This window comes from Ranitomeya variabilis, chromosome 6 (assembly GCF_051348905.1).
Source record: "Ranitomeya variabilis isolate aRanVar5 chromosome 6, aRanVar5.hap1, whole genome shotgun sequence".
Taxonomy (NCBI): Eukaryota; Metazoa; Chordata; class Amphibia; order Anura; family Dendrobatidae; genus Ranitomeya; species Ranitomeya variabilis.
In genome coordinates, this window is record NC_135237.1 from 331,950,233 (window position 1) to 331,966,881 (window position 16,649).

At 42.5% G+C, this 16,649-nt stretch overlaps 1 protein-coding gene across 2 annotated transcripts in view; it reads left to right on the plus strand.

Moving 5' to 3' along the window:
* The window catches only part of FARS2 (phenylalanyl-tRNA synthetase 2, mitochondrial), a 468,718-nt gene that overhangs the window by 173,898 nt on the left and 278,171 nt on the right, over positions 1-16,649 (plus strand). For both annotated transcript variants that reach the window (XM_077269812.1, XM_077269811.1), the window contains exon 5: positions 1,121-1,252. In XM_077269812.1, the coding sequence (XP_077125927.1) occupies positions 1,121-1,252 (132 nt within the window). The remainder of the gene's footprint in view (positions 1-1,120; positions 1,253-16,649) is intronic.

Below are 16,649 nucleotides of genomic sequence, written 5' to 3' on the forward strand. Positions count from 1 at the left end.
TGAGGAAGGGACCATGCCTCCTGTGACCCCACTCCACAGCTGCCGCCCCCATGTAAGATACCTTAAATTTGGACTATAAGATAGACTCCCATATCATAAAAAAATATTTTTTTTCTGTTTTCCTCCCCAAAATTTGGGGTGCATCTTATAGTCCGAAAAAATACTATAATAATCACTTTATATAAAAAAAAAACTGCCTCTCCAATTTTGTTCCACCAACACACAGGGTGGTGGGGCACCTCACCAGTAAACCAAGAAGCAATGTTTTCAATAATTGTTTTGTTGTGTATTCCATTATGTTTGCCTGTTGGTAGGATGTTTGGCTGTGTTTGCTGAACGCAAGACCTAATCAAACCTGTGTTATCAAGAGTTCCATTATTTCACTGTTTTATCCATACCACTTCCCAAATAGTTTAGGATCTTTTTTTTTTTTTTTTAGATGTGTGAGACTAATCATATAGACCTGCATTCTCAGAATGTTAGTTGATGGAGGATCATCTGATCAGGACTGTCCATCAGCGTCTTCCAATAGAAAAACACTGCACTTGGAGTAGTTGTTTTCTTAATTTGTGATGGACAGATCTGGTCACATGCTCCCCATTTAACTATTTTTGGGCAGAAGTGCTGTGAAGTCTGTGATGAGGATGCACAAACAAGTGCAGGAGAAGAACCTGTAGCATTTGGTTTTTGATAATCTATCGATCTATCCATCCATGTCGTCTTCAGTACGTTTTCTACCTACTTTGTAACTGCATTGTGACATTTTAGACCCGATGTTGAGAAATGAGCCATGAGAATGCCTGCAGTCTTGCTTTGGTTTCTGTCAATAGCACATTCTGCCATGTGAAATACTGTATATAGACATATTCTCAGTAGTTACCAGTGATTCTCATTTCAGAGCTCACTGCTATTGTCATGATCTTTTTGTTTTACCCTTTTTGTCCAGAAACGGGTAGGAACATGACTAATGATTGATTGCGCACTTACAAAGTTTATGAATTGAGTACATTTCTTTGCTGACTATTGGAGACGTGAGCACTTTTTCATGTAAATGTAGAATTTACAAATCTTTATGATCTGAGTCAAGGGTAAGACTTAGTTCTTTTTCTGTTTATTACAGGCCTGGAGATTAGATGGGTAGACTGTTACTTTCCCTTCACTCATCCATCTTTCGAAATGGAGATCAAATTTCAAGGAGAATGGATGGAAGTATTAGGATGTGGTGTCATGGAGCAGAAGTTAGTAAACTCAGGTAAGAACCCAGCCCGCTAACTTATTCTACCAAAGTGATCTAATACTGACCGTAAAAGCTTTGTAGAATCTCAGATTGGCCTTACAGAACACCACAGCATTTAACAATCTGCTCTGTAGGTCAGTTTTGCTGCAGTTAAGTTTAGCGATGAGATTTGTTCATGTGTTATCCACTTTCCTGCTACTGTTTTCCACTGCAGATTTTCTGTCCAGGCATAAATCCACAACTATTCTGCTATGTGTGAAAGTACTCTTAAAATACTGGATTCCAAAAGGTGACATTTTAGCTTTGGGCATAAGGACTCATAAGGGCTGACGCATAGAACTCCATAATTACTTTTTTAATTATAGGCTCCTAATTGGTTACTTCTTCTCAGTATTCTGGTTTTCTCCTTGTGAAATGCTTATCTTGCTGATCTTGGAAACTAGCACCAGAATTTCTAGATTATCGAATGATATATTTGCCAGACATTTTCAGACATTGGCTACAGCAGATATAAAGGAAACATTTTATTAGATTACAGGGATTGTGGATATTTTATCTCAGAAAATTCATTTGCCGACTGCCAGACAAGAAAGATATTGTGTCTTTCTTTTTTTCTGTACCCCAGGCATCATGTAATAGAGGAAGGACAGCTATACCGCACAAGATGCTGAAGAACGTTTTGTCACGCGTGGACTATCCCTGTTATATTCTGTGTTTTGATTTTTGATAAGGCAAGGGTATATGACATCTCACCATAGTAACTAGATGTATCCCATGTAAGAGATAGATCTAGAAAATTATTTTCCTGAGCTCAGCACTTCTTATTTTTTTTATTTCCAAAGACGTACTTTCTTAGGTTTCAGAGCGGGGAAAAATTAGGCTGGATTGACACCAAGTTTTTTGCAGTTTTTTTATGGCACTTTTCACAGTTTTTGAATCCTAAAACACTGGAAGCCAAGAGGTAGAGCCAACATCTCATCACCATTCTCATGAAATGTTTGGGAAGCCTCCAGAAAATTAGTGACCTCCTGGAAGAATTAGCGCATCTACCAGGTGCTGCTTAACCATAAACTTACGCTTCCAGATTGTTTTTGTGTGTGACATCGGGATGCTCGATCATGAGTCCTGTAGTCCAAATTCTACGTTGAGGACAAGAAACAATGATTGGTTTTTTAAAAAAAAAAAAAGGTTCGTGTTATGAGTAAAAATCTTGTTGGGCGACCACACAGAAACTTGCAGTAAAAGTTAGCCGATCTGTGCTACTTTAAAATCTGCAGTAATTATTGAAAGTTTACCATACAGCACACGGTGGTTTCATTTTTGGTATCTTCATGATGTAGTTGTGGTTTGTGGCTTTGGAAATGTGACAAAACTGCAATACCAAGCACAGACACTGCTAAGTTTATCACCCTTATAAAGCTCATGTATGTACAGTACCCATTTCTTCTCTATTCTGTTGAAAGGGAAGGTGGTATCAATATCTGCATTTTTTTCGTGACATAGACAGGTACTCCAGATTTCCGACGGCTTTATACTTAAACAACCAGGCTTTGAAGTTCTAACATGTTTGGTGATTTGTCACATCATTGTCCTAATTTGCATGAAGTGTGGGGATCAGTAATGGTACAGGTGTTTCGTGGGCATAGATTGATTCTGTAATATATGCAAATATTTAAATGAAATATAAATTGTGGGTTTTAAATTAAGTTTTAAAATTACAGCGTATACATATGCATTCATGACTGTTCCTCTTCAAAACCGTCAAACAGATGGTGCTTGGAAATTATTTGTGCCTTTGATGTTATACTTGTGAATACATTGCGCCTTTGATTGTTGTATTATGGCCGCCATGACACAGTATACCTTTACGCCTTAGCTGGCTGAGGACATTGTATAACTTTCAGAAAGCTTTTAAGGCAATAGTGATCACACCAGATGCCCCGAGAACATATAACTGGCCAATAGGACATGTTATTCCAATGGAGGGAGGTTTCTTGAACAATTACAGTAGCCGCGATATCCCATGCTACATGTCCATAGGGAAAGCTACAGACAATAACATATGTTTTTGGCTAGCTTTATGTTCAAGGAAAAGTTTCCAATTTTTTTTTTTCAATTATTTAACTGTACTCCTTTAGTGAATCCAACTATCTTACTTTTTTTAAGTTGTCCTTTAATGGAACTTGTCAACCTCTCGCTATACATATATCATTTATCAATGGGACTAAGCAAAGTCAGAATAGTAACACAGTAGCTTAGTGTAGTGTGCTGATATATGTGAGAGTTAGCATGGTCAACTGACAAACTATGCCATGTAAATAGGGGGGCAGGTACTCTTCTCAGTCATAAACAAGGTGAATGAATTAATTAAAGCCGTCAAAGTTGTGTGAATATTTTCTTAAAGGTATTCTTTCTCATGCATAGCAGCCACCAGTAATGCATAATTAATGGTCTTTGATGTGATGTCTCATTTTCATGAGCTGTTCCGACACAATTAGGTTACGAAAAAGCATGTTTATGTAAGAAGCGCTCACATTAAAGAATTCTACCACATAATCGAAATAGTGAATATTTTCAAGCACATAGTATTAGTTCTTGCAGAGGCCGAATGCTGTAATTGCTGTAACTAAGTTCTAAAGCGTTACATAGCTTTTTTTAAGCTACAATGGACATCTGATTGCATGGGCACAAAATGCTCTCTAAATAAAATTATCATCTTGTGTGAATGTTTTCATGCATCTTTAGAGAAAGTACAGTCACTCCATCTGGCTTAAAGGAGATACTGTATCTGGTAAAAGGTAAATGGTTTTCATGTTGTGATTATTCTACAGATGTCCTAATCAATGTTTGCTAAGCTCATATTTTACTAAGCAGGTCCCCAAACGTGTGTCGGCTGTTGTGGGCTGGAGCAGTCGAGCCAGCACTGATTGGGTGCAGGGCTCACGTGTCATACCAACCGCACGAGTGCCGACACCTCTGGAATGTTGCTGGTACAGGAGATCAGCATATGTGTTTTTATTTCAGTGAGGCCAAATATGAGGAATGAGAAGAGGTTGTCCTGGTAGTGGACAGCCCCTTTAAAACTTACTTGCTCCATATATTTGCTTGTTAGGTTGAAATAAAATCATCATGTATTTGGGCGTATTTTATTTTTTTCATTTATTTTCTTATCATTTCACAAAATAAGTGCTCCATATATTCTATTTTGTTAAACAGGTTGTCCCAACTTAAGTTACAAGTCCACAGTCACTCCATGGAGGCAGACTAGCAGTGTGCTCCTAAAGCAACAGCATGAGAAAACCTCTTTAAGAACAGATAAATCAAGTAAAATATCTAGCTGCTTCCTTCAAGCTTATGATGACATTCTGAATCTTTCATACCAGTGATAAATTAAACAATAACTAAGTAGCTGTAATTTGCCAATAGGCACTCATAAAAAGGAAAAGTTGCACTTTATGTAACGCTGGTGGGTGTGGATCCACTTGCAGACAGGTTGGGCTTACCCTGAAGGGCTGTGACTAATTCTCTTGGGTTGCAGCAGCTGTCTGGATGATCAGATATAGGAAGATATGCGTGAGCACTACTATGCGGAGAAAGGGTGCTAAGGTTCAGATTCCCAAACCATACAAATTAAAACTGAAGAAACCTAGCACTCAACTTTGGTGAATGATGTGGGAAAATTTATTGTAGTAAATGCAGGAAAACGTTTTGGTCAATGGTGACCTTCTTCAGTTACTACATAAATCATCAAAATACAAACATATGGGTAAATACATAACAAGAGTAACAAATAAATAATAATAACTAAAGTATATACAAAAGTATTTGCAAGGTCATGTTACAAAGTAAAGATATACAAGCAGAACCAAGATTCCAGCACAATTCCAAATCTAATGAGTGAAATATAAGAGAGGAGAAACTGATAGGGTGCCCAAGTGGGAGTAAGGACATACCAAAATAGCTGTAGTTTGGTGGGTAAAGTAATCCCTGCGTCAACTTATGCAGAGGGTTAGGGTAAAGTAAATCAGCTGAGTGTTATAAAAAAGCCGAGTGAACCGAAGGGGGAATAGGTACACTTACTTAGATAAATTTGTTGTGCGCTGCTGGCACGGGTAGCCCAGTTAAATAGTGGTGAGGCAATCACTGGAAAAACATTAGGAAGGAACACTTTAAAGTAATCATGAAAAACCGGGGGATTGCAGGGAAAAACAAGGCCGTTACCTGGAGAAAACGTGCTCACTGACGCGGAGTCCCCCGCTCGTCTGGCCTTGTTAGGTAGCGTGCCGGTATAAGAAAAAAAGAGGCGGGACTTAGGGGGAGTGCGGCCAATGGCGCTCGGTGGCTGCCGGCCGGAAACAAGATGGCCGTGTGTTCCAAGCTACAATACAATTACTACAATAAATTTTCCCACATAATTCACCAAAGTTGAGTTTGGATGATCAGAGACACAGGTACGAGGTACAGGTGGATGGAGACAAAGATATGGTCAGACAATTAAAGGTCAGGGCAGGCAGCACATGTTCAACATACATATCTGAGGTCAGGAGTGGAGAGGTCAGCATAAACGGGTAGGCAAGCCGGGTCAAAAAACAGGACAGACAATACAAGACAGAACCCTACAGGAATCAAGACAGAGACTGATTCTTAGATCAGGTAAACCGTGGTGGGAGGAACTGCCTTAAAAATTCCCTGCTGCTTGGGGATAGACCAAACGATCTTACCTCTGCAGGATACGATGGGGTTAAATACCTGCAGAAACTGGCCACGCATCCCTACAACCAGGTGGAGACTTACCAGAAGCAGGAGGATGCAGTAGTGTTGGAATTGCTACCTGATGCAGCTCAGTGAGACAGCCTGTGACTAGGGAGAACAGAGCAATGACCGCAGTGAGGGTGGCGCTTACCTACTGTGAGAGTCATCGGTGTGACAGTCCCACTCCCACCCTGATTATGCTCTCTCCTTTTTTGGCCAGACCATCGAAGAAACCTTTTGAGAATGGTAGGGATTAGTGGTGAGCGAATATACTCGTTACTCGAGATTTCCCAAGCATGCTCGGGTATCCTCCGAGTATTTTTTAGTGCTCAGAAATTTAGTTTTTATTGCCGCAGCTGAATGATTTACATCCGCTAGCCAGCATAAGTACACGTGGGGGTTGCCTAACAGATGAAAATCATTCAGCTGCGGCAATAAAAACTAAATTTCCGAGCACTAAAAAATACTCGGAGGACACCCGAGCGTGCTCGGGAAATCTCGAGTAATGAGTATATTCGCTCACCACTAGTAGCGATGTTGATGTCCCAAACGGGCTCCCAAGACCGCTCCTCAGAACCAAAACCCCTCCAGTTAACCAAATTGAAGGTCTTCCCCTGGACAATCTTAGAGTTCAAAATAGCCTTAACCTCGAACATATTTGAAGGACCTTCAGGAACAGACATATTGGCAGAAGTACGGGCCTTGGAGAACCGATTTAGGACTACAGGCTCCAAAAGTGAGAGGTGTGAAATGCATTTGAGATCTCAAGATTGGGCTGAAGCTTATACTGTAGGTCACCAGGTTGACCTTCCTGAGTATCTTGAATGGCCCAAGGTACCAAGGAGCAAACTTGTACGAAGGCACCTTTAGCTGAATATTCCCAGAAGACAACCAGACCCTATCTCCATGGTGATACTGGGGAGCCAAACTTCTTGTTATCTGCACGAATCTTCATCCGAAACACTGCCTTAAGGAAGAAGGACTGAATTTGCTGCCGTATCTGAATTAAGTCTCTGTAAGAGGAGTCAGCAGCTGGTGCCCTGGAGGAAGCAGACAGAGGACACTTGATGATGCTGGGAGTATACAATGAAGACTGAAGATGTTCCAGAATACTCTCCAAAGTGGTTGTTATAAAAGAAAACTGAACAGGAGTAGCTGTACCCAGTCAATCTGATGGTCAGAGATAAAGTGGCAAAGGTAGTTTACAAGAATCTGATTAACCCATTCCACTTGCCCATTTGACTGAAGATGGTACGCGGATGAAAAATCTAGCTAGGTTTTCAGCAGCTTGCAAAGAGATCTCCAGAGTTTTAAAGTGTTCTGGACTCCACGATCAGAGACGTTGTGGATGGGGAAGACCGTGGAGATAAAATATATGCTGGAAGAACTGTATGTCTAGTTTTAGTGCAGAGGGAAGACAGGGCAGGGGAATGAAGTGAGCCATCTTAGGGAACCAATCCACCAAAGCCCAGTTGATGTTGCAACTCTCGGTGAGAGGCAGGTCCATGATTAAATAAATGGCTTTGTGTTGCCAGGGAGTGGAAGGAATCGGCATAGGCTGATGAACAGACTTGTTTGTGGAGGATTTGTTTCTGGCACACTGTGGACAGGCGGTTAGTTATAAAGTCTTGGACATCCTTTATCAGCGAGGGCCACCAGAAGTGACAAGCAATCAGCGCTCATTGGTCTTGTGCATGCCCATATAACCAGCCAATTTGGAGTTGTGTCCCTAGCACAGAATTATCTTCCTCTTAGTAGTAGGGACAAAGGTTTTTCCCCAAGGAATGTCTTTTCAAAGAATGGGAGCTGCTTCAATGATCCTGTCTGGGTTAATGATGTGCTGAGGCTCCTCCACAGAATTGGTCACATCAAAGAATCGAGACAGAGTATCTGCTTTGAAATTCTTCCCTGCAGGATGAAACTATTATTCAAAGTTAAAATTACTTAAAAAGAATGCCAACCTGGCTTGATGAGGATTCAACCGCTGGGTGAACTGCAGGAAGGTCAGATTTTTATGGTATATTACCGTAATTAATACTGGAGAGCTGGTGCTCTCCAGTGGATGTCACCATTCCTTGAGCACAATTTAAATGGCTAGAAGCTCACGATGTCCAGTAGCATAGTTTCCAGAAGAAGTACTTTGTAGAAGCACCACCACAGCACGGATAGAAGAGGTATCTGCTTCCAACAGAAACTGCTTGTTGGGATTGGGGTGGTGCAGAACTGAAACTCTTGAGAAGCTTGCCTTCAACTACTGGAAGGGTGACTATGACCAGACTCTGGCATTAGCCCCCTTCTTGGTTGAGGCGGAGATGGGTGCCATGAGGGACGCAAAGTGTGGAATAAATTGTCTATGGAAGTTGGCAAAACCTTTGAACTGCTGGATGGCATGCAAGACTTGGGGATGACGCCAGGAGAGAACAGCAGAAACCTTCTCCGGATTCATCTTGAGGCCCTGGCTGGAAAAAATGTAGCCAATGAAAAGCAAGGAGGGTCTTTCAAAGACACATTTGGATTTCTTGACAAACAGATTGTTCTCCCATAGGCATTGCAAAACCTGATAGAGGTGTCATCTATTGATGGGTAGGTCGATAGGGAGAGAAAATCAGGATGTTGTCTAAATACACAACCACAGAGACATAAAGGAGGTCCAGGAAGATGAGATTAACAAATTCCTGAAATACAGAAGGCAAAGACCAAAATTGTTTGACTAGATTCTCTTAGTGACTGTCACAGGTTTAAAAGCCATCTTCAATTTGTCACCCTTACGGATCCGAATCAAGTTATAAGCTCCCCTTAGATCCAATTTGGTGAACACCCTTGCCCCACAGATTCTATCAAACAGTTCTGAAATCAAAGGCAAGGGTTTGGGTACTTGTTTTTTATAGTGTTGTTAAGACCTTGAAGAAAAAGCCGTCAGGAGAAGAGAGCTTATGGATGAATCCATTGGCTAAGTTCTCTTGGATGTACTGTGGCATCTCCCGAGTGTCCGGTATAGATAAGGATAGACCCGGCATTGGGGTTTTGAAGTACCAGGTAGAACGCCGACTGGACAGTCATAAGGTCTGTGGAGTGGCAGGACCTTTTTCTCCTTTTTTACACAGAAATTGTCTGTCAAGGCACGATAATGGATGGTCAGAGAAGCAAGGTTCGAGGGCACAGGAGGCAATGTTTTCGGTGTGACATTGGCCAGTTGGAAGCACCTAACTCGAAGACCAGTCAATAACTGGCACATGTAGACATAGCTATGGAAGATGCAGGAAAACAGAATTCACAGATCTGGGTAGCATATAGAAGGAAATATTTTCAGCATGCAAAATTGGCAGCTTGTTGAGTCGAATAGGCTCTGCCTGGAGTTGTCCATCAATGGAGGTAATAGACCGAGGGTAACCCAGCTGTTGTGTAGAGAGCTGAACTTGATGGACCAGATCTTGATAGATGAAGTTGCCAAAGGAGTCGAAATCCACATTACCAGCCACAGAGAGAGACCTCTCCTTCCAGGATAGGGTAACTTCAGTCAGTAGCTTTGGAGAGCAATTCCTCTCACCTAGTGTCATCTCTCTGGCCAACCCTAGATGCTTGAGTTTCCCGGTTTCACAGTGCACTGACGAGCAAAATGTACCAAGCCTCCACAAAACATGCATAGGTTAGAAAGTTTAGTCCTTTCAACCTGGGTAGGCTCAGTGACTGGTAGTGGCAGTTTGCGGCATCAAGGGGAACCGGAGGTTTGGATCCAGTCTTGCTGGCCTTCTGGCATGTGGAGACACCAAAGTTTGTTCCAGGTCCCGCTTATAGAAGCAGAGGTCTTTCCTAGTGGCCAGATGCATAATAGCATCCAGTGAGGATTTTAGATCTATGCCTGCCACCTCATTCTTTATTCAAGTGGACAGGCTCTGCCAGAAGGTCTCCACCAGGGCTTCTTCATTCCAAGCCAGCTCTTCCTCCAAGGTACATTCACGTAAAGCATACCGGGTCAAGGTATTCATGCTCTGTCTTAGCGACAAAAGAGACAAAGCAGCTGAGGAGGTGCAGCATTGAACCTTGAATGTTGCTTGGAACATCTCCAGGAACTTCCCAGTGTTGCCGGTGTTTCGGACAGTTGCGGGGGTTTTCCCAGGCCAGGGCTTGTCTATAGTGCGGAGAGACCATAAACACTATCATTGTCTGGGCCAAAGGAAAGAGGTGAGCATGGAGTGTGAAATGGATCTGACACTGATTAATGAAGCCGCAGCTCTTCTTGAGGTCTACATCTTATCGAGACAGAAGAGGAAGCTGGAGCTTAGCAGTTGGTGGGTGTGGACTCACTATACCACAGGCCTAGCTTACCATGGAGGGGAGTGACTAAGTGACTACTGGGCATTCACTAGAGCCTCTGATGGTGAGCATAGGCTTGTCCACTGATAGTCACCAGGAAGCAATCCAGGGCAGCCCCAGGATCTGCAGCAGCTGACCTTAGAGTCAGAGACCTAGGCACAAGGTACAGGTGGATGGAGCCAAAGACATGGTGAGGGCAGACAGCACGGATTCAATATACATAGCGTTGGTCAGCAGCAAAGAGGTCAGGATAAATAGGTAGGCAAGCAAAGTCAGAAAACAAGAGAGATGATAGAAGACCACACTTTACATGAATCTAGATGGAGACTGAACTAGAACCTTAGATCAGGCGAGGAGTATCTTGAGGAGCTGCCTTAAAAATCCCTGCCACTTGGGGATGGGGCAGAGGATCTCACCTCTGCAGTAGAAGACGGGGTTAAATACCTGTGGAAAGTGTCCACACCTCCATAAGGCCAGGTTTATACTTACCAACAGCAGGAGAAGACAGCAATGTTGGAAATGCTACAAGAGGCAGCTCAGCGAGACAGCCTGTGACTGGGAAGAGCAGAGCGATGACTACAATGAAGAGGGCAGCGCTTACCACTTGTTCGAGTCACCAGCGTGTCACTCTCTATTTTGGATACATTTTGCACTGGTCCTAAATTGATTGGTGCCTCCAAGGTATATTATCATTCTGTGGGCAAAATACATATGAAGGCCAGACATCCATAGGTCTTCTACTTGTGGTGAAACACCATCCCTTGACGAAGCTAGGTGTAAAACTTGCGCCGGATGCGTTCTCCTGACTGATGAGGTTATTTACATGCCACTGAACACTTTACTTTTTTATTCATTTCTGTTTGGCATCTCTTGCTTATACTTACTCTGGCTGGTTGACTGGCATGCTCTTTGCAACATCTATCTTTGAATATAGATCGTTTTAGGTATCGGTTTGCAATATTGTGACTATATCAGTTACGATGCACTCTTTACATTGATCCATGCATTCACCTATTTGATGTTAATACTTACCAGTTTGTTATTCTGGTTTCTTAACTTTTCTATGCACTATTTTAATTATTACGCAATAAAAATTGAATTATTTTACTTTTCGTTTTACCGTGCCTTGTTTCCTTATGCTATTGTGATTTTTGGCCCTTTAATTAATGCTCACTATACACTTGCTGGCTTATCTTATTGACGCAAGAATAAATGCACATTACTTAAGCAGGTAATACAAGAAGATCTCATTAGACCCGAACTTAAATTTAGTGGCCAAGCTTTCATGTGAGTGAACAACATCCAAACAGTTGTGAAATATAATATAAAGCCCTTTTTTCCCCCAGAATTTAAAACATTCTATCTCCTGTAATATGGGGAATATGCCTATTTTCCAACAATGAGATGGATAAGAATCCATATGAAAAATATGTACAGTGGGGGAAATAGGAAGTATTTGATCCCTTTCTGTTTTGCTGATTTTGTAAGTCTGCCCACTGACAAAGACATGAACAGTCTATAATTTTAAGAGTAGGTTCATTTTAACAATGAGAGATAGAATATTCAAAATAAAATCCAGAAAATCACATTGTATAAATTATATAAATTCATTTGCATTTTGCAGTGAGAAATAAGTATTTGATTTCTTTGGCAAACAAGACTTAATATTTATTAACACAATTGTCAGAAAATTTTTAAACACAAGGCGACTCAAGAATATATTGCTAGCTTTGGAGGACAGAGAGTCAAAAAATGGCCCAAAAAGTAACATTACAACATGTTTATTTGAAAATTCCACTTGCATAAAAGCACATACATATCGCATATGGAGAAAACATCATAAAAAGTGAAATTGTGACTATGTCCATAGGTGTAACATACACCAGGATCACAGATCGGGACACAAATGTAGTAATAGTATAAGTTATGTGTTGCGGCAATGGATAACAATAAACTCCATATATGTATAGAGGATTATATCTAATGCATGGCAACCAAAGTAAATGTTACCAGCTTGTAATGGTACTAGCCGTATTACCATACATATAAAAGTGCCTTACAACACACAAAACGTAAAAATATAAGACTTAATTACCCATTAGTGTTCAAGTGAGCCCGTCTGGATCCTGGATGTGTACCCCAACGCTCGTTTCGCGTCTATGTATAACCGCTTCCTCAGGGGGCGTGGTTAATACGGGATCCCAATCTGGTATATATCATGACCAAATCCGGTCATGTGACCAACAGGTGCGGTAACGTGGAACGCAAAGGGTACATCATCACTGCATACCAGGCCTCAGATTCGACAGCAGGACCAGGTCATGTGAGCGGGTCGGCGCCACGCCCACACCACACAACACGTGATCGCTGCCGGAAAAATAGCTAGGGACAGCAGAAGATACGCTCCAACGTATAAAGTGACATAGTGCTTGTGAGGTAATTGGTTCAGTGCAATAGCCATAACATACTAAGCGCCCAACAATATTTGGGCACTAGAATAATAGTGCACATGCGTAAGCCGCAATTTGTGTGACAAAGTACATATAAGTCCAGTTCGTTCCTCAGCCCGACCCGCATATATAGTATCGAGACAAGGAATATCGCTGGTAATAAATATCTCAACCTAACAAAGTGCTATAAGTGCATAAGACCGTGATAATTAAGAACATGCTTGCTCCACTATATATAACTAATAAAACTAAATATATTATCTTACTCACACATGAAAGGAAAGAAAAAGAACCATATAAAATATACTATGGTCATGAACATTAAGAGTCTACCCAAGGATCAAGTACAGAAGATATATATCTAAACATGAGGATATTATATAAATGAATGTCGGGTCACATGCAATAGAACACTTTTAAATAGGTATGCACATAGTAGAGAGGAAAAATTATATATTATCTTTTTATATAAACACAGTCCATTATCATTAATCAATCTTCTCCTCTCCCAAGTAGTAAATGGTGTTCTTCATTCTTGTATTTTCCTCATGTATCCTCCCAGCTTGAGTAGTCATATGAGACATGACCAAAAGTATAAGCACACTATAATAACAAAAGATTAAAGATACCGAATTAAAAACTGACGAGCATGTAACAGGGACAAAAAGATGAAATATCACCTCGGGCGATGAATTTAGTTCAGTGACTCCCATCCCTCCCTGCATTTCCCCTGGCTCTCTCTCAACATTTGATTCCATCACAGAAGAAGAAGTCTCCAGGCTCCTCTCTTCTTCTCGTCCGCACATGCTACTGACCCCATTCCCTCTCATCTCCTCCAGTCTCTCTCTCCAGTCATCACAACTCGCCTAACTACAATCTTTAATCTCTCCCTCTCCTCAGGCATTTTCCCATCCTCCTTCAAACGCTCTATCATTACTCCATTATTAAAGAAACCCGCTCTCGACCCATCCTGCACAAATAACTATAGACCAGTCTCCAATCTCCCCTTCATCTCTAAACTCTTGGAGTGCCTGGTCTACTCCCGCCTTACCCGTTACCTCTCCACTCACTCCCTCCTAGACCTTTCACAGTCCTGCTTCCGCCCCCTACATTTGACAGAAACTGCACTCATCAAAGTGACCAATGACCTTCTGACAGCAAAATGTAATTGTGACCACTCTTTGCTCATTCTGCTCGACCTTTCTGCAGCTTTTGTCACTTGACCACTGTCTCCTACTCTCTAGGCTCCAGTCATTAGGCATTAAGGACACTGCCCTCTCCTGGTTCTCTTCCTATCTTTCTGAGCGCTCCTTCAGTGTTTTGTTTGCTGGCTCCACTTCATCTCCTCTTCCTCTTGCTGTCGGGGTACCTCAGGGTTCAGTCCTTGGCCCCCTTCTCTTTTCGCTCTACACGGCCCCAATTGGACAGACCATCAGCAGATTTTGCTTTCAGTACCATCTTTACACTGATGACACACAACTATACACATCATCCCCTGAACTTACCCCCGCAGTACTACAGAAAGCCAGTGTCTGTCTGCAGTCTCCAACATCATGTCCACTCTCTAGCTGAAACTCAACCTCTCCAAAACTGAAATAATTCTGCTCCCGCCATCAACTAACCTCCCTAAATCTGACTTTTCCCTCTCCGTGAGTGGCACCATAATAATGCCCCGGCAGCAGGCGCGCTGTCTGGGTGTTATTTTTCACTCCGATCTCTCCTTCACATCCCATATACAAGTGCGGCACCCCAGGGTCCTGGTCGTCGCAGTGGTATTGCTTTCCTTTCGGGGAGAGTGATATTACATTTGGAGGCAATGAAGAACTCTTTGTCAGGTAACACAATGCATGCAACATGTTCACACTCCAGACCAGAGGTGGGAGCTCTAAGCCCGTTTAAGGTGAATTCCCCTATATGAACATCCTGATCTGGAGCGAAAGAGTTCAGTTCCTGTGAGAGAGACAGAGGGAAAGGAAGGAGAGGAGCCCTGTGGCCTAAAGTGATGCATCTCCTAGGAAACAGATGGATAGAAAGCCGAACAGATTGCAGAGAGCGTGAATGAAGTCAGAGCAAAGGAGAGGATACCAGAAGGGGACCAGCCCTGCACAGGCTGCCTCCTTCTGAGGCGCAGAATTCCGGTAGCCGGCACACCGAGGGAGTAAGGGCCTTTATGCTTTACTTCAGAGACTGGCAAGACAGCTAATTGCAGGTTACCTGTCCGCACCTACAACCAGGAGGCACGGTGTCACCCCTCAAAGGCCGGGGCGTGCTAGAGTCCCTACAAACAGCCTCAAGCCACCAGTCATACGGGTATTGTCCTATCTGACTATGGGGGACAGAGAAAGAGACATTACATCTGTGAGGACCTTATGTGAAGCCATAGGCAGTAAGGGACTACACTGTTGTGAATTCTGCTCTTGGGCTCCCTCCGGTGGTTGTTAGTGGTAGTGCAGTGGTCTCTGGATTATAGGCCAGGGCAGGTGTTTCTGCTTATTGCAGCTCTATTAGGTATTTAGGTTTGTAGGATCCATCAATCCCTGCCAGTTGGCCATTGTATCTTGGAGGGATTGCATCTCTGTCTGGCTCCACTGCCCTGCTGTCATTTCAGCTAAGATAAGTGCCTTGTTTTGGTTCTCTGTAGCACGCATGCAGTGTGCTTTTATGTGCAGTGCAATCTATTGTGTTTTTGTCCAGCTTGACTTGTTTTGGATTTTTCTGTCATGCTGGTTTCTCTGGAGATGCAGATTGTTGTGATTTTGCTTTTTGCTCCCTCTAGTGGTCATTAGTGATTTGACTCTGGAGCTTCTGTCTTTTCCTATATCCTCACCTGGGCCGTTAGTTCAGGGGCGTTGCTATATAAGCTCCCTGGACCTTCAGTTCAATGCCTGGCATCGTTGAAATCAGAGCTAATCTGTTGTGCTCTTGTCCTATGATCCTGGTTCCTGTATTTCAAGCTAAGTCTGCTTCCTTGCTTTTTGCTTTTGTTTTGTTTGGTATTTTTGTCCAGCTTGTTCCAATCTGTATCCTGACCTTTGCTGGAAGCTCTAGGGGGCTGGTGTTCTCCCCCCGGACCGTTAGACGGTTCGGGGGTTCTTGAATCTCCAGCGTGGATTTTTATAGGGTTTTTGTTGACCAGATAAGTTATCTTGCTATATTCTGCTATTAGTAAGCTGGCCTCTCTTTGCTGAACCTGGTTCATTTCTGTGTTTGTCATTTCCTCTTACCTCACCGTTATTATTTGTGGGGGGCTTGTATCTTGCTTTGGGGTCCCTTTCTCTGGAGGCAAGAGAGGTCTTTGTTTTCTTCTCCTAGGGGTAGTTAGATTCTCCGGCTGGCGCGAGTCATCTAGCGATCACCGTAGGCATGATCCCCGGCTACTTCTAGTGTTGGCGTTAGGAGTAGCTATTTGGTCAACCCAGTTACCACAGCCCTATGAGCTGGATTTTTGAATCTCGCAGACTTACACGTTCCTCTGAGACCCTGTCCACTGGGGTCATAACAGTATGCCAGGCCAGTATTAAATGTTTAATGCATTGCAGAAGTGGGATTATAAGAAAGAAAATTTTGAGGGTTTTTTTCCCTCTCTCATTTTTTTTTTTTTTTTCTTTTCCCCTTTACCTCAGAGTGGCTTAAGCTTGCTGCAGACATGAATGTCCAGACCTTGATTACAAGTGTGGACCAGCTTGCCGCTCGTGTGCAGGGTATACAAGATTATGTTACCAGAAATCCTAGGTCTGAACCCAAGATTCCGATTCCTGAACTGTTTTCAGGAGACCGATTTAAGTTTAGGAATTTCAGGAATAATTGTAAATTGTTTTTGTCCGTGAAACCTTGTTCGTCTGGAGACTCTGCTCAACAAGTTAAAATTGTTATTTCATTCTTACGGGGTGACCCTC